This window comes from Chenopodium quinoa, unplaced genomic scaffold (genome assembly GCF_001683475.1).
Source record: "Chenopodium quinoa cultivar QQ74 unplaced genomic scaffold, ASM168347v1, whole genome shotgun sequence".
Taxonomy (NCBI): Eukaryota; Viridiplantae; Streptophyta; class Magnoliopsida; order Caryophyllales; family Amaranthaceae; genus Chenopodium; species Chenopodium quinoa.
Genome location: NW_018743518.1, coordinates 660379 through 677167, shown reverse-complemented (window position 1 = coordinate 677167; position 16789 = coordinate 660379). Strand labels below are relative to the sequence as shown.

Sequence of the window (16789 nt, the reverse complement as noted above, 5' to 3'; positions counted from 1 at the left end):
AAATTCTGGAGAGGTCAATGGATTTGGGTGCGAGCCCCTTTGGAAGAGGGCCACCCTAATTACTTCGGGGGGCCTCGCTTTACTAGGAAGCCTGATCCATCCATGTCAAGCATCGGTGATGACGATTTCACCGCAGCGGATCACCAGCAGATGGATTTTTTTGGCAGATCTTCGAATCCTGGCGCAACTGACCGAATGACAGTGGTGCCAACTGTCTGGCTGCCATGCTGTCATTATATCTTCCAAGAGAAGATGCTAGCAGTTGTCGGCCTCAGCCGAAGATACCAAGGTGGTAAGTGATTCGGCTAGGGCCGAAGCTTTTATTTTCTGTTTTTTGAGCTTTTTGTAGTCTGAGAATTTTTGTCCGAATTAATGCCTTGTTCTGACAATTTTTTCAGAGATCTGCGAAGAGACTTCTGGTATCGACTACGAAGTGTTGGGGATCAGCCGGACTAGAGAGCCGATCACCAATACCCCCCCCCATCACAGCTATAAAGGATCGGCCACTAGCGCTGCAGCCGAAGAAGCTTGAAGTGGTCAGTGCCTTTGAGTACTTGGCGCAGAAGCCCTGGTACAAGAAGCTTGACCCTTTCTTCCTGCTTTCAGCCGAAGAGGAGGCTTATGTTGCTGCTGCTGCTGAAGGAGGTGACATTGCACATCAGCCACCCCCTCCATCCGAGCCTAATAGGGAGGAAGATTCAGAGGAAGAGAATACCGAAGAGTTGTTCGGTTCTTCAGTAAGTTCCTGACTTTTAAAAAAATTTCTAAGTATAGAACTTCAGCATCTTGTTCTCTCGGATTGTGAAGCATTTTTCTGAGTGCGCAGCCATGTAGTTAGATATGTATGTTACACGTAGCTTTTCTTAAATTTGTATGAATATTTTGCTAAGTGTAGATCTTCGGATGCATATCTGTCTGATGCAGTTTATTTTGCCCAAAACTGTTAAGCATGCGGCTTCGGCTAAAATATCTGTGTGCTTCAGTTTGTTTTTGTTTGTCAAAACTGTTAAGCATTTTTTTTTTGACTTCTTACTTGACTTCTTATTCGTCTTCCTGCCTCCTCTTTCTTTTCTTCTGCAGTCCGAAGGGGAAGAAGAAGTAGAGAAAGAAAGTCCTGCCCTTTCTGAACCTACTGCCGAAGACATGGCTGGTGGAAGGAGAAGGCCTCTGGTTCGCCCCGGTCAATTCAGGGCGCCAGAGCTTCCTGTCAAGAGGCCTCGGCTAGAGGAGGTCCAGGAAGAAGCAGCTGAGGTCACTTCCCCCTCTCGGGAATTTTTCATTGAAGTGGTCGATCTGCAGGCCGACCCTTCACCTCCTCGACACATATCTAAGCCATTTTCTGAGGAGGTTCAGCATGAGGTGGAAGTGTTAGGGATCCAAACTGAGGATCCTAAACTTGCTGAGAAGGAGAACGAGCCTCAGTTGAACGATGTTGATGTGTCCGCACACAAAGACGTCCCTTCCAGCTCAGCTGCTAACTCATTTCGAACCTTTCAGTCAGCTGAGATGGGGTTTGGCTCTGCACCTTTGGTCCCTGTTCCTGCCCGTGCCCGAGCTATAATTGAAGACATGCGCGACTCCGCCGTCTCTTTTTTCGGCAATCTGGGAAATCTTCCAGCTGTTGAGAGGGCCAGGGCGTGGATGCAGGGCGCCGCTGCTGGGGCTGCTGAATCTTTGGAGAACGTGCCCCATCCTTTTCTCGAGAACCAAAGGGTTCTGATGCAGGTAAACCTTCCAACACTTGCTGAGTCTCTCTTTCTTCTTTTTCTTCTTTTTTGTTTTTTGTTTCCTTTTTTAGAATTCTGCCAAGTGTCAGGCTTCGGCTAACTGCTTAAGCTGCAACTGCTGTATTTTGCAAGCTGTACACAATCATTTCCTCACTATGGAAATGTTTGAAGAGCTCCAAAGGCAGGCATCCAAAGTCGAAGAGGCTGAAGCTCTGGCTCGACTGGCTGAATTGAAGCAGGCCAAGGCTGAAGACGATGCTTCGGCTATCAAGCTGGAGATGCAGCGAAGGGATGAGAATTTTCGCACCTTCAGCCGCGGTTTGGAGCAGATTGTCTTCCCCCTGGATCGAGGAGGGTCGGTCTCTTATGAATGAGTTTGGAGCTGATACCCTTGCCGAGTTCCGGGCTCGGCTCGAGGCTAAGGCGAAGGAAGACGCCGCTGCTCGACAGCTCCTTGTCTCTGCCCATGAGGAGCAGTTGGCCCAGGTTCGGGAAGAGGCTGAGAAGAAGCAAAATGACTTGCTCGTTGCCAATCAAAAGCTGAAAGATGATCTGGAGGCTCAGAAGGCCGAGCTGCAAGATGCCAAAGAACTGCTCAAAACCCGAGTTTACACAGAAGCTGAATATGGTGAAGGGTTTGAGAATGGCTGGAAGACAGCTCGGCGTTTGGCTCTACATGCTGCTCACGATATAAACTGGGACCAGGTTGAGGCTTGGTCGATGGACCCTGACAATCCTCGAATCAACGAGGCTAGTCAAGCTGAGATAGACTTCCTGGTCCGTCAAGCCGAAGCCGAAGCCAAAGAAGCTGAGGAAGCTGCCCGAGAAGCTGAAGCTGCTGGTCCTGCCTCTTCTTCAGCTATGGCTGGTCCTTCTGGAGTTCCAGAAAATGTTGAAGCATAGGAATTCGGGCAGTCGTCTACTGAATCTTGCGGATCAACCTGCATTTAATTTGAAGATGCCGCATCAGCTTTTGCCTGTTCTCTTTTGTTTCAACCTGCCTTGTACAAACTTTTAACTTGTTTTTGTGTACTTTCGGCAACTGTGTTTTCCGCTATGTGGGCGGCTGCCGACTTTGAACTTTTGTCTCTTTAAAACTTCTGAACTTAGTATCTGTAGCTGTTACTCAATGCTTGTAATTTTCCAATTTCTGTGAGTACATGAAATAGAATTTCAGCTGTTTCCCCCTCTTTTGCCTGCTTTTCTAGCTTTGAACTTGACTGCTTTTTTCTGAATTTTTTCAAAATTTAGCTAAGTACAGAGCTTCGACCTGGAAAGTCTTCAGCTGATAATCCCTTATTTCTCTATGCCTTATTCATTTTACTTGGCTTTTTATAACATTTTTTCCAAGTACCGAGAGCTTCGGCTAGGAGACAAGTACTGAGAGCTTCGGCTAGGAGCTCTGCATGTGAGTACCTTCTGCCCCCCCCCCCCCCCGAACTTTGAAGATGACGCCTTCAGAGTTCTGAGTGCCATTGCCCTCGATTATTCTAGTGTGGCTGAAGATTTGCTATAGTTCGCGCACTTATGCTTATTCCTTATGTTTTGCCTGGTTTTAACTCATCCGAGGGAATGACTACTTTGGACACGATGCCAGGGCAGCGATCATCTGAAGTACAAAGCATCATTATGCAATACTTCAGAGGTGCAATCGCCACCCAGAATTGATTCGCCGAAACACAAGGCATCATTATGCAATGCTTCGGCCATTTTGTCAATTCCTATTTTCGGCTATGTCCTAGATGATCCTATGACCTCTTCGCCGAGAGCAACAAATCTGTCCGAGGTACATTGCATCATTATGCAATACCTCGAGGTTCTATTTGTTGCTCTAATTTTGGCAGGTTCTCCGGCTTGCCGAAGTACAGTGCATCACAATGCAATACTTCGGACAGCACCGAGTGTAAACCTTGAGCTTTTTTCAAAAATCGGCAAAGACAGAAATAAATGAAAACAGATTAAAATTATGCATAATTGTGGCTCAAAGGCCTTTCATTGATCTGCAGAGAATGTACTTACACAGATTTTTACACATGAAATATTCTAAGTACATCTGCGTTCCAATGGTTTTTCAGCTCAGTTCCATCTAACTGCCAGAGACGATAAGTCCCTGGTTGGAGCTCATCATATATTTCATAAGGCCCTTCCCAGTTAGCTGAGAGTTTTCCATGGATGTTGTTTTCTGAACAGTGGCAGCATTCCAAAGAACAAGGTCTCCAACCTTGAGGAGTCTTGACTGGACTCTTCGGTTGTAGAACTTGCTGATTCTCTGTTTGTATGCTGCCATTCTGTCCCTTGCCGAATCTTGAATTTCGCCTAAGAAATCGAGGGACTCTTTCATGAGATGCTCGTTTTCTTCGGCTGAGAACTGATTAACTCGGAGACTTTCTGAGCCAATTTCCACTGGCAGAACGGCTTCGGATCCATACACCAATTCAAAAGGCGAATGCCCCGTGGCCTCTTTTTCAGTTGTCCGAAGTGACCATAGAGTTTCAGGAAGCTCTTCTATCCACTTGGACTTTTGATCTTCAACTCTCTTCTTAAGAGCGTTGAGTATCTGTTTATTTGCAGCTTCGGCCTGACCATTACTTTGAGGATGGCAGACTGCCGAATACGCCAACTTTATGCCGAACTGATCTGTGTACCGCCTCAGCGGCAGATTGTCAAATTGTCTTCCGTGATCGAAGAAAAACACTTTTGGAATGCCGAAGCGCGTGATGATATTCTACCAGATAAATTTTCTGACAGTTTGCTCAGTTATGTTTGAAGCTGCCTCGGCTTCTATCCATTTGCTGAAGTAGTCGATTCCGACTATCAACCATTTTTTCTGATAAGGAGCCTCGGGAAATGGTCCTAAAATATCCAACCCCCATTGAGCAAAAGGGAGCGGATTCAGGATCGACTGAAGGTCCCTTGAAGGCCTATGAATAACAGGTGCAAATTTTTGGCATTTTTCGCATTTCCGCACCAAGTGCTTGGCATCTTGGGTCATGGTTGGCCAATAATATCCTGCCCGTAATGCTTTATGGGCTAGGGTCCTCCCCCCTATGTGGTTTCCACAGATGCCGAAATGGATCTCCCGAAGGATATAATCCGCATCTGTTGGACCCACACATTTCAACAGTGGGGCTGAGAAGGATTTTTTTAGCAGCTCTCCTTTGTAGATAATGAACCCTGAAGCTACCCTTCTCATTTTCGCTGCTAAGTTCTTATCTTCGGGTAGCGTTCCTTGTAGCTTGTAAGTCAAGATGGGGTCCATCTAGCTAGGCTCAGCTTCAGCGCATTAGACCTCAATTTCTTGGTCAATGCTCCTGTTTCGGCGCACCTCCACATATACGGATCGGTTCAGCTCAGTAAGAGTTGAACTTGTAAGTTTGGAGAGTGCATCGGCTTGAGCATTCTGACCCCTTGGGATCAGCTCAATTTCAAAAGTTCTCAATTTCGCTATGACTGATTTGATCTTGGCAAGATAGGAGATCATGGAAGGCTCCTTGGCCTCATACTCGCCCCGAATCTGATTAGCGACTAGCTGAGAGTCTGTCTTCAAACAGACATGTTCGGCTTCGAGAGCTATGCACAGTTCCAAGCCAGCAACTGCTGCTTCGTATTCTGCTTCGTTGTTAGAAGCCTTAAATGAGAATTTGAGTGCATACTCGAAGTTTCTACCTTCGGGAGTGGTGATTACCACCCCAGCTCCTGAACCATTTACGGTGGCTGAGCCATCCGTGAACACAGCCCAAGTCCCCTTCCCTTCGTCGAGTGTTTCCTGGTAGGAACACTCGGCTAGGAAGTCTGCTAGGGCTTGGGCCTTAATTGTTGCCCTCGGCTGGTAGCTTATGCTGAAATCGGTGAGCTCGAAGGCCCACTTTGTTAGTCTACCTGATTTTTCCACCTTGCCGAGGACCTTTTCCAGCGGTTGATCTGTTAAGACCACTATTTGATGTGAGTCAAAGTAAGGCCTTAACTTCCGAGCTGCCACTACCACTGCATATACAACTTTTTCGAGCAGAGGGTAGCGCGTTTCGACATCAGTCAAAGTATGAATGACGAAGTAGATCGGTTGCTGAACCTTTTTTTCTTCCTTCAACAGCACCACACTCACTGTAGCAGGGCTAACTGCCACATACAGGTACAAGACTTCTCCTTCAGCTGGCCTTGCCAGTGTCGGGAGGTTTGCCAAGTGTTCCCGGAGCTGCTGGAATGCTACTTTTTGCTCATCTTCCCATATGAGCTCCTTTGATTTCGGGCAGGCCTTGAAGAAGGGCAAACCCTTGTCCGAGGCTTTTGAGATGAACCTGTATAGGGCAGCCATCCTCCTAGTAAGACGCTACATGTCCGTCTTCGTCTTCGGCTCAGGAAGATCCAGAGCTGCTTGAACTTTGGCGGGATTGGCATCAATCCCCCTCTTGCTGACCATGAAGCCTAGGAATTTTCCAAACTTCACGCCGAAGACACATTTCTTCGGATTCAGCTTCATTTTGTGCTTTCTCAGAATGGCGAACGTTTCGGCTAGGTCCGCAACATGGTCCTTCGCCTCTTTGCTTTTGACGATGGAATCGTCAACATAGACTTCCATGTTACGGCCTTTTTGCTCAGCAAACACTTGATCCACCAGCCTCTGATATATAGCCCCGACGTTCTTTAGGCCGAAGGGCATCATTTTATAATTATACACCCCGGCGCTTGTAACAAATGTCGTTTTTGCTCTGTCATCGGGGTGCATGAAAATCTGATGGTACCCAGAAAATGCGTCCATGAAGCTGAGCAAAGCATGGCCACTTGTTGAGTCAACCAGCTGGTCGATTCTCGGCAAGGGATAAAAGTCCTTCGGACAGGCCCTATTCAGATCCGTGAAATCAACGCACATTCTCCAGGTGCCATTAGCTTTCTGAACCATTACTACATTCGCCATCCATTCAGGGTATTGGCAGGACTCAATGAACCCTGCGTACAGAAGTTTCTTGACTTCGGCTGCGATGTCGCGGTTCTTCTGAGCGGAGTAGTTCCGCTTCTTTTGCTTAACTGGCCAACATGCGGGGTCGACATTAAGCTTGTGCGAGATGAGGTTCGGATTGATTCCCGGCATGTCAGCTGCTGAGAATGCAAACACATCTCTGTTGTCCCGAAGGAGTTGGATTAATTCGGCACAGAGGCTCGGATCGAGCCCTTGTCCGATGTTGACACATTTCTCGGTATCTCCTTCGGTCAACTGGATTGACTCGGTTTGCTCATCTGACTCCATTTCTTTGGAGCCAGACTCTTCTGGTTCCGGTCTACTGTCAATCTCAGCAGACCTTCCTTTCTTCGGCTGGCTTTCGTCCGAATCTTTTGGGGACACAGTCCCCAAAGATGCTTTCTTTTTTGGGGACCCCTGAGCCGAAGCACTAAGGCCCTTCGGCCTTTTAGTACCTCGCTCTTTTTCTCTTTCTTTTTCTTCCTCATCATCCTTGTCGCTGCGGTGACTCTTGGATGGCTTGAGGGAATTACATTCTCGGGCCTCTCTTTGGCTGCCCAATATTTTTTCGGAGCGTCCCTCGTCCGAAACATAGATCATTGCTTGGTGGTATGTCGAGACAACTCCTTGAACATCATGGATGAGGGGTCTCCCCATAATGACGTTGTATACTGATGGGGCATCAATGACCAAGAATTCGGCCATGATGCTTCGTCTTGCCTGGTCTTGGCCGAGGCTGACGGGAAGAAGAATTTTCCCATCCGGATATGAAGAAGAGTCGTTGAATCCAGTGACTGGATAAGGAACTGGGGTCAAATGCCTGCTCTCCAGCTTCAGCTGGTCGAATGCCTTTCGAAAAAGTATATTCGCCCCACTGCCCCCGTCTACCAGTGTCCGATAGACGTTGTGGTTTGCAATGCTTGTCATGATAACCAAAGGGTCATCATGGGGATACACCACCCCCCTACAGTCTTTGGATGTGAACATCATGTTCGGCACCGGAGACTGCGGTTTTTGGAACTCGGCATGATGAATCTGATGGGTGAGACCCCTCAGATGGCGCTTGAGTGCGTTCCGAGATATGCCACCGGAAATGGTCAGAATGTCAGGATTCCCTCCTTCGGGTGGTCTGTCCCTTTTCCGGTGATAGTCCAGCTCTTTCCGAGAATCTTTCTCGGATTTCTTTTCTTCGCGGCGCTCCGCGACATATTTCTTTAAATATCCTTTTTGGACCAACTCCTCAATCTGGTCTTTCAGCTGAAGGCAGTCCTTGGTGCGATGTCCACGAGATTCATGGAACTCACACCAATGGTCCTTCCCTTTCTTTTGATGCCAAGAAGGAGGTGGCTTCGGCTTCCTAAACTTTCCCTCTTCCCTCATCGCACTAAAGATCTTAGTACGGGGTAAGGTGAGGGGAATGTAAAATTAAAATTTCCCCAGATAGGGAGCCTTATCCTTCTTCGGCTCTGTGGTCGAGGGAGGTTCTGAGGCTTTTGCCTTCCCTTTCCTTGACCCTGGAACTTCGGCCTGCTGTCCTCTTGGCTTCACAAGCCCTGACTGAGATTGCAGCTTTGCCTTGTTCCATTCCTCGACTCGGATGAATTTATCCGAAGCGTCGAGGGCTTCTTCCAAGGTCTGCGGGGGATGCATGACCATGAAATCCAGAAATTTTCCAGCTTGCAAGCCATTCCGTAGGGCGAATACGGCCAGGCTCTGATCCAGACTTGTGATTCCGGACGACTCGTTGCTGAAGCGAGTCAAATAATGTCGGAGACTTTCGTCCTCCACTTGCTGCATGCCCATGAGCTCCGCAGTAGTTTTCTCTCGGCGATTAGACGTGGAAAACTTGCTCTTGAACTTATTGGCCAGATCGCTCAAGCCTGTTACCGAGCCTTCCTTCAACCCTTTGGTGATCCAAGATTGGGCAACACCTTTGAGGGTTGTAGGGAAGTATTTGCACCAGGTAGCTTCAGACCTGGGGTTAAGGTACATATGCCCCTCGTAGGAGGCTATGTGATCTTTCGGGTCCGAAGTACCGTCATATGTGATGTGTGCCGGAATTTTAACCGTTGGCACATGTTCCTCCAGTATCCACCTTTGGAATGGGGAACTGGTTGGAACCATTACGGCCTTTCCCTTCTGCCGCGCCGAAGGAACCCTACTTCTCCCTCTCAGAGAGGTGGATGCAGGGGGTGTCCCTTCGCGTGACATAGAGGGCTGAGACCCTTCTGGGTAGGTGAGGCGACTATGTACCCCTCCTTCTTTGCCACCTAAGCGCTCATGAACGCTTCGGCGAGAAACGTTGTGGCTGTCATGATGATCCTCGGAGTTCCGAGCTTTGGAATTTTCGAGGTGGCCGGAGCCTTTCCTCTGATTCGACCCGGAGCCACTTGGATGCCCAGCCCTTCGGCTACCTTCCCCTTTCGAGGATGGTGCCTGCCTCTCTCTCTCGGTTCCACTTTTCCTCTTTCGATCATGCGATCTAGGAGGGGGAGAGGGCGATTTTTTTTGTTGATGGGAAGCATCCTCCCAAAGCGTTCATAAAGTCCATGCACACAGCCATGGCCTTCATGACCTCCTCGGTTGACGGACCGGTAGGAGGAGTTGAACGCCTGCTAGGTGAAGGATCACGCTTACGAACTTCACTATCCCTCGACGAATTCCCGTTTTGGTAATCCCGTTGGGGAGGAGATCCTTCACGCGTATTTTCTCCCCTCGGGGAGTTGGAAGCGGTCGGTTCGGGCGATGGTGAAGGTGTTCTGCCGGCCCTTACCGTTGTAAGGCCCATCTTCCTAGTTTTTTTAGAGCTCTTTGCACTCTTAGTCATTTTTTGCGTTGGCTAAGATTCGTGTGAGATTTGTTGGCTGAATTTTTTGTAAGTATCCCCACAGACGGCGCCAAATTGTTTCGGTTAGAAAACAATGGACCTTCAGCAGGCCCTTCGGATGAGTGGAGATGAAGCCCAATTCGAGTGATGACCGAATTGGGGATTTCCTGCACAGCTAAACACACGTAAACTGGCCTCGGGGGTTGTGCCGAGGAAGGCCCCTCCGATGCCGAAGTCAGTACGGATGCAAGACAATGAAAGAAAAGCTATGCAAGAGAGTTTGTTGCTTGAGGCATTTAATGTGTATATATGTGATTGTGTAAGAGTGAAAGTTTTTATACCTTGCTCCAATTGGATGGACTGGGCTTGAGGAATCAAATGGGTTGCCATTTGATTGGGCCCTGCTGTACTTGACTTGACTATTATGCTAAGAGGGTTGAACCTTGCCTTTTGGACTTTTATTATTTTCATTGTGGACTGGGTCCAAATGTAAGTTATTTGGACCCCAAACAACAACCAAAATAAATATAATTTCAGTAAAAATAACAAAGGTATTGCTTAATTCACCTTATTTCACTTATTATGGGATAAATACTTTCAAAATAATTAGATTTAAAAGATAAGTCCAAATAAAATTATGAAAGATAAGTTCAATTTGTGAAAATAAAATCTCTATCAACAACTAAAATAAAATTCTATCAAGTTCGAGTTAGGTTACAAAATTTTAACCAATACAGTATTTATGCTCTGCTTTCTCAATAAGAATAAGTCGAATCTATTTTGACAAATCTGTATATACACATATATCGTATCGAATGTACACTAAAGTGGGACCGCGGGATGGATTGTGGGCCGAGTTATTAATCTAATTGAACGAGTCCAACATAAAACTTCAAGGTAAAAAAAAAAAAAAGTGTGGAGCCTCCATTAACACTCTTCAACAACAACTCACCTGTGTGAATGAATGAGAGTGTCATCTCTCATCAATAATTAATCTTTATAACTAGAAGAATCCACGTTTTCCCAAATTCAATCTCAAGACTTGTGTCGCCAATTTCAGATCCTTCCTTAATTATTTCTAATTTTCTTTGGGTTTTTCAAAACCCCATCACATTAACTCTGCTCTTCACTTCACTCTCTTTCTTCTGCTTCTAATTGCATTGCCAAGCTCTGTTCTTTGCTTCTTCATTAGGTATACTCTCTCTCTCTTTCTCAATTTTAATCGTTGATTCAATTCTTAATGTACGGAATTTGCCCATGTTCTTATTTATTTTGATGTTTTTGAATTGGGATTTGGTTTGTTCTTGGTGATTCTTTTCTGGGTCTTGATTGATTGCATGAATTGAGCTGAATTTATGTTATTTTGACTGATGTTTTGTGTTTTTGGTGTTATTTTGGAATAGGGTTTTCATTGTTTTTGATGGGTTTTTAGTGCTCAGTGTAATTTTATTGTTAATCTTTGTGGGGTTACCTTAATTGTGAATCTAATGATGGGATTTGTTTTTTTATAAGAAAAGAGATGATGTTTTCAGTGTCATTCTGAATTAATTTCTGATTTCAGTTTATTCTACTTCGTACATGCTGATAAATGAATTAATTATGATGTATTATGTTATGCTGATTAATGAGTCAATCATAATGTACCTGTGGCTGTACTTCTCTTGAGAGCTATTGGACCTTGATACATTAGTGCATACAACCTGTCAAGAATGGAATGTCCTTATCAATCCGCTTTAATTGGCCTATTCGATTTCTCGGTGCCAAGTGCTTGATCATTTTCCTGGCGAACAGTCGCTATTCATCATCATTTCAACTTTGAATTATTATGGATTAATGGACTTGACCGGATGTTTGAGTAATTGCCCCTTTACTGTTATTTGTGTAGTTTGAATTAGCGAGTGAGGTTACTAGTCAAAAACGAAAGTCTTTGCAACAGCTCCACCCAGCCCTAGCTATTAGCCTCTTTAGAGGCTTAAGGAATGGTCTTATATGGACGTTGTTGCATGTTTTGTTTGTTTAAGAGACTGGCTTGGCAAGATGCTCTTCTGTTAGTAGCCTTAGAGCATACGTGAAAACATGTGACTTGGCAGAAGCTAGAACCATACATGGGTATTCTGTTGGCGGTATCCTAGAAGGCATGGATGATTGGTGTTCTTTTATCTTCACCCAGTATATGCTAGATGCTTTGTGTTTATGTCAGCTGTTGCTATTCGTCGATGCTGTTAAAGGTGTTGAATGCTAGGATAGCACTAAATGTTTTCTTTTCCCAAGCAACTTTAAACTTCTGTGGGTAGTAGCTATATTAAAACTCAAGATATGTCTTCTTTTAGATGTAAAATTGAATAATAAAAAAAATCACAATCACTTGTATGTTTTTGTGACTGACAGGACAGTAACTTCTCCAATCTTCCATTACCCTGCATTCTTCGTTACTTTGTATAATTTAGGTCGTATATTTAGGCCAGACCACCAAAGCTTTTACTCTATGGGTACCACATTACTGAGATCAGTGAAGTTAGGAGATAATTGCGCACTATGTAATTTCCATTAAGACCTATGTTTCCCAAAAGACTTGTGTTTATCCTTGTTATAAAAGATATACATGCTAACAGCTTCGACATCATCTTAGGCACATTCCTGGAAAAGGTATTACCTGGATATTTTGTTCTCAAATACAATACCTAAAAAAAAGGTTTCATCTGTATATATAATTCCACTGTGATACTTGAAAAGGCATTACTGGACCAATTTAGCTGCAACCTCTAATATTGGCACTCCATCCAGGCCAATCCATACTTGTCTTCTGGAGGATTTTAGGAACCAGCTGTCTTTGCTACTTTTCACATGTAATCAATCTTATCATCTGAACGCCAGAAGCCATATAGCTAGCAGTTCTTACTTCAGTCTAGTTGATGTTTTTGCATGATTTTACAGCATGATGGACTTGAGAATCTTAGTGTTTGAATTGTAGCTGCCAAAAGAGGCCGTAGGAACGATTACAGTAATTGGTCTTTGCTGTCATACTTAAACCTTTGTAAATTAATGTCCTGCGTATTTTTATAGGTGGTTTCTTACGGCAGCTAATTATCTAGGACATCACAATGTTCAAGCAATCTCCTAGTAGGAATAATAGATCCAAAGGAATTAAAGTGAAGCACATCTTGCAAATCTGTGTCTTGCTGGCTGTTTGCATTTGGTTAATTTACCAAGTCAAGCATTCTCATGAGAAAAGGCAGGAATATGAAGTTAAGGATGATAAGGATGTGGGAAAGGTTCAAAGTGATGGTGTGATCCCGAGAATCGGGAGAAAAGATATTCCTAGAATCACGGAAGTAGATACAAATGGTGAAAAACATGAAGAAGATGAAGACGAAAAAGATGAAGAGGAAGATAACAAACATGAAGAGGATGAGTCAGAAATAGAGGATGTCAAAATTGTAGAGAGAGAAGAGGAAAGAGGAGGTGGAGATGATGAAATAGATGAACACGAACCAGAAAAGACGGAGATTGAGTCTGAACATGAAGAGGAAGATGAAGATAAAGAGAGGGAAGAAAAAGAGGATGTCACCGAAGAAAACCATGAAGGGCAACCTGAAAAGGAAGATAATGAGGAGAATGCTGAAAAGGAGGTTCATACTGAATCTGAAGAACATGGCGATGTTGGTAAAGAAGATCACGGTGAACAAGAGATTACATCAGATGATCAGGACCATGATGTAGGGAGAACAAATACTCGTGAAGCCCAAGAAATGCTTTATAGGGCTGATGATGCCTCCAGTGAAGTTGCTCACAATGTTCAATCTGTTATTTCAGAAACTGAGAATGTGACATCGGATCACGGAAATGAAATGTGGGGAAACATTAACTTTGGGCAGGAGCATGAAAACAAAACCTCTGATAATGCTGAAGAGTTGATCAAACCCGATGTGCAACCTAGAGATGTTAACATTGGGACTTCTAATCTAACAGTTACTGAACCAAAGAACTATAAAGTCAACTTGACGAAGCCTGATGATAGCTCACTACAGAACTCGACATTGCCTGAAAACACTAGTAATTCAACCGTTGTTGGTGGTCAACTTTCTGCCACTCTGCTTTCTACTGAAACACTGACAACACTTGATTCTATTGTGTCCCAAAACGGTACCTTGGAATTGCCTGGTGATAAAGAACCAAAATTGCCAGGCAATGTATTGGAACAGGATGTTAAGATCGAACTAGCTACTGATGACAAGAGCCGACAGGAAACGTCAGCAGATGGCAATAAAACTGAGGATGTGAATACTAATAATGGAGAATCCTTAAGCTCACACAATTCTACATTTTCTACATCCCATGACAGTACAAATGATAAGGATACCAAGGAAGCTGCAAAAAATAGCTCTGTAGATAATGAAAATCAGGGTGATAAATTAGATAACAGTGGAGAAGCTGCATCGGATGAAATTACCGAGTTTCACTCTGACGAGGTTACTGGCCATATTCAGCATGACCCTATTGATGCTTCTGATACTACTGCCCTTATGCAGGAAGAGAGAGAATCTAGGACGGATTTGGACACACTGCCTGAAATCAGAAATGAGATTCAGAACACAGATGAAGTTGTGTCTGAATAATTTGTTCAGATTTTGCAATGTAACATTTTCCAGTCCCCATATTAAGCTGTAATTTTAGTTTAGTTATGTTCTTTTTTCGCCTACATAAACATGTTAGGTCGTGGTGTTAGCTCTATAATACTTTGTATATCGTTTGATCATGTAGAAAACAGTAATCTTAAGTTTGCAGTAAATGTAGGTTAATTTAAAATTATTCAGCTACGGTCTGAATTTAAACCCCCATTCCCTGGTTGAAGAAACAAAATCTTGCTTAAATCTGCTGTTACAGACCCAGGATTTTCCGACTGGTGAGTCACAATCGATAATCAAATATGTAAAAAAAAAATTTTTACCAAACAACCAAATAATAGTACTAAAAAATACATCCAAATATTCAAACAGTACAAAATACAACCAAATGTTCATATAATACTACAAAAGACAACTAAATAGTAATGCAAACTTATTAAAATAGTTCTCGACGAGTTTTCATGTTTTGATATCGATTCATGATATCTTCCATGCTAACATTCAAAAACAAATCATTCTCCAAATAAGTAATTAAACAATCATTCAACATTTGATCTCCCATGCTATTTCGTAGTTTGTCTTTCACTTGCTTCATGCCAGAAAATACTCTTTCCACACTTGCCGTTGCGACAGGAAGAAGCAACACCAATTTCAAAAGTAAATAGACCCTATCATGAGTTTCAGACAATCCCGTTTCAACCAATTTGATTGAAAGATCACTAAGACCCTTCAAATTCCAAAACCTTTCATCTCCTCTAACAGAACAAATGTAACTATCAAGTGTATGACCAAAGACTATCAATTCTGAACTTGGAAATTCATTAGGATAGAATTTTGCAAGCTTAATCAATTTTTCCTTATCAAACTTAGAAAAACGATCCACAGGACTCAAACAAGACATACACACAAGTAGTTCTTTAGTTATTTCGGGAAATCGATTTTCAAGTTCTTGCAATTGAAGATCAATGACACCAAAAAAAACTTCAACTCGAAAATGATGTAGATTGGACACTTGTGGGCATTTACCTCTAAACAACCTCCTCCCGGGAACAACATATTTAGCCTCCATATCTGGAACTGCAATGTCATAGTCACCAATAAAAGAAATTACCTTTTCCATATGAGAATCCCATCCTTCATCTCTCATTTTTTGCAAATTAGTCTTGGTTACATTAACCATGGCCATTGCATTCACAATGTCTTGATCGTGCTTTTGTAAGGCCACATTCAAAGCATTTGTTATCGCAAATATACTAACCATCAAGTGTGCCACGAACACAAAATCAAAGGACATCAGAAGATTTGTAAGTGTTTGAGCTCTATTAGAATCTATTGTATCAGATACTTTTGCAATATCCTCAAGAGAACCAAGGATTACAGGGAATAAATCAAGTACATTCAAGATTGTCTTGAAGTGAGATCCCCAACGAGTATCACAAGGTCTACCTAATCCACGTTCTTGATTTAAACATGAACCCGTTTCAAGTTCACCTAGAGACAATGCATCCACCACTCTTTGAGCTTGATTTTCACGAAGAAACTCTTTCCTTTTTGATAAACCCCCCACAAAATTCAAGAGAGGTGCAAGTACATCAACAAATAACCAAGCACAATCTGAATTCTTTTTAGCAAGTGCAACTTGAGTTAATTGAAGTTGGTGAGCAAAGCAGTGGACAAAATAAGCTTCTTTACACTCATTCTCTATAAGAGTCCTAAGGCCATTAATAGAACCTTGCATATTACTTGCCCCATCATAACCCTGACCCCGTACTTGAGAGAAAGACAAAGAATGCTCCATTAATAAGGATTCAATAGCAGTTTTGAGAGTCAAAGAAGCAGTGTTTACAACATGCACAATACCAAGTAAACGCTCACACACTTCTCCCTTTCTATTAACATATCTCAAACAAAGAGCCAATTGTTCCTTGTCAGAAACATCAGCGGACTCATCAGCAAGGATAGAAAATAAACCACCATCAATATCTTCAAGCATTGCTTTAGTGGTCTCTTTTGCACATGCATTTATGATATCTTTTTGGACTTTAGGAGAAGTAAGTTGACAATTACTAGGAGCATTTTTGAAAACAACTTTAGAATATTCAGGATTACCTTTGGAAATAAGGGATAAAAGTGAAAGAAAGTTACCTCTTCTTAAGGAACTTTCTTTTTCATCATGACCACGGAAAGGCAACCCTTGGAGTAAAAGCCATTGGATAGATTCAATTGAAGCTTCAAGTCGCGTCCTATATGCATTTGTACTCTCAGCGGTTTGTTTTTTTAAGGCTTGTGTGATGCTTGAATTTTGTTTCTTGAACAAATCCATAGCTAAAACAGCATTATTATGTGCACTCAAGTGTTTACCGACATGTTTTCTTATTAAATCCGATCGATTCCATGATTTGAAACCATCACTAACAAAAGCATCACCTCCAAAGGCATTTTCATCCTTGAATAGATAACAAGGGAAACAATAGGCAGCATCCTTTTCCACACTATACTCAAGCCAAGTCCAAGTATCAAACCACTTAGCACAAAAGCGACGATTTTTGCCAAAAATAGAAGTTTGAGGAAATGTAAAGTCTTTGGGCTGACAAGGCTTTCTTTGAATGTAAATTCTTCTCACTAAATCTCTATCATCTTTATGAAATTGACTCAT

At 43.3% G+C, this 16789-nt stretch overlaps 4 protein-coding genes across 4 annotated transcripts; 1 reads left to right on the top strand and 3 right to left on the bottom strand.

Moving 5' to 3' along the window:
• Positions 1-3813: 3813 nt before the first annotated feature.
• LOC110740133 lies at positions 3814-6039 on the bottom strand. The gene is made up of 2 exons (XM_021920630.1): positions 5133-6039; positions 3814-4331 (listed from the first exon to the last, which is right to left on the bottom strand). Exons 1-2 carry the CDS (start codon positions 6037-6039, stop codon positions 3814-3816), a joined length of 1425 nt encoding a protein of 474 aa, XP_021776322.1.
• Positions 6040-8106: 2067 nt separating this feature from the next.
• Positions 8107-8805, bottom strand: LOC110740132. Its single transcript, XM_021920629.1, has one exon. It carries the CDS (start codon positions 8803-8805, stop codon positions 8107-8109), a length of 699 nt encoding a protein of 232 aa, XP_021776321.1.
• Positions 8806-10396: 1591 nt separating this feature from the next.
• On the top strand, positions 10397-14325 carry LOC110740004 (myb-like protein X). The gene is made up of 2 exons (XM_021920487.1): positions 10397-10700; positions 12572-14325. The coding sequence occupies exon 2, from the start codon at positions 12610-12612 to the stop codon at positions 14122-14124; it is 1515 nt and encodes a 504-aa protein (XP_021776179.1). The 5' UTR covers positions 10397-10700; positions 12572-12609; the 3' UTR covers positions 14125-14325.
• Positions 14319-16789, bottom strand: LOC110740131 (zinc finger MYM-type protein 1-like). The gene is made up of 2 exons (XM_021920628.1): positions 14756-16789; positions 14319-14408 (listed from the first exon to the last, which is right to left on the bottom strand). Exons 1-2 carry the CDS (start codon positions 16787-16789, stop codon positions 14319-14321), a joined length of 2124 nt encoding a protein of 707 aa, XP_021776320.1.

Bases quoted from the DNA above. Each gene is read 5' to 3' on its own strand.
- LOC110740131 (XM_021920628.1), bottom strand. From the start codon at position 16,789: ATGAGTCAATTTCATAAAGATGATAGAGATTTAGTGAGAAGAATTTAC. The intron at 14,409-14,755 runs GCAAGTGTGGAA...GTGACTCACCAG, and splicing joins TGCTTCTTCCTGTCGCAACG to TCGGAAAATCCTGGGTCTGT.
- LOC110740133 (XM_021920630.1), bottom strand. From the start codon at position 6,039: ATGGCTGCCCTATACAGGTTCATCTCAAAAGCCTCGGACAAGGGTTTG. The intron at 4,332-5,132 runs GTCAGAATGCTC...CGTATTCGGCAG, and splicing joins AATTGAGCTGATCCCAAGGG to TCTGCCATCCTCAAAGTAAT.
- LOC110740004 (XM_021920487.1), top strand. From the start codon at position 12,610: ATGTTCAAGCAATCTCCTAGTAGGAATAATAGATCCAAAGGAATTAAA.
- LOC110740132 (XM_021920629.1), bottom strand. From the start codon at position 8,805: ATGGTTCCAACCAGTTCCCCATTCCAAAGGTGGATACTGGAGGAACAT.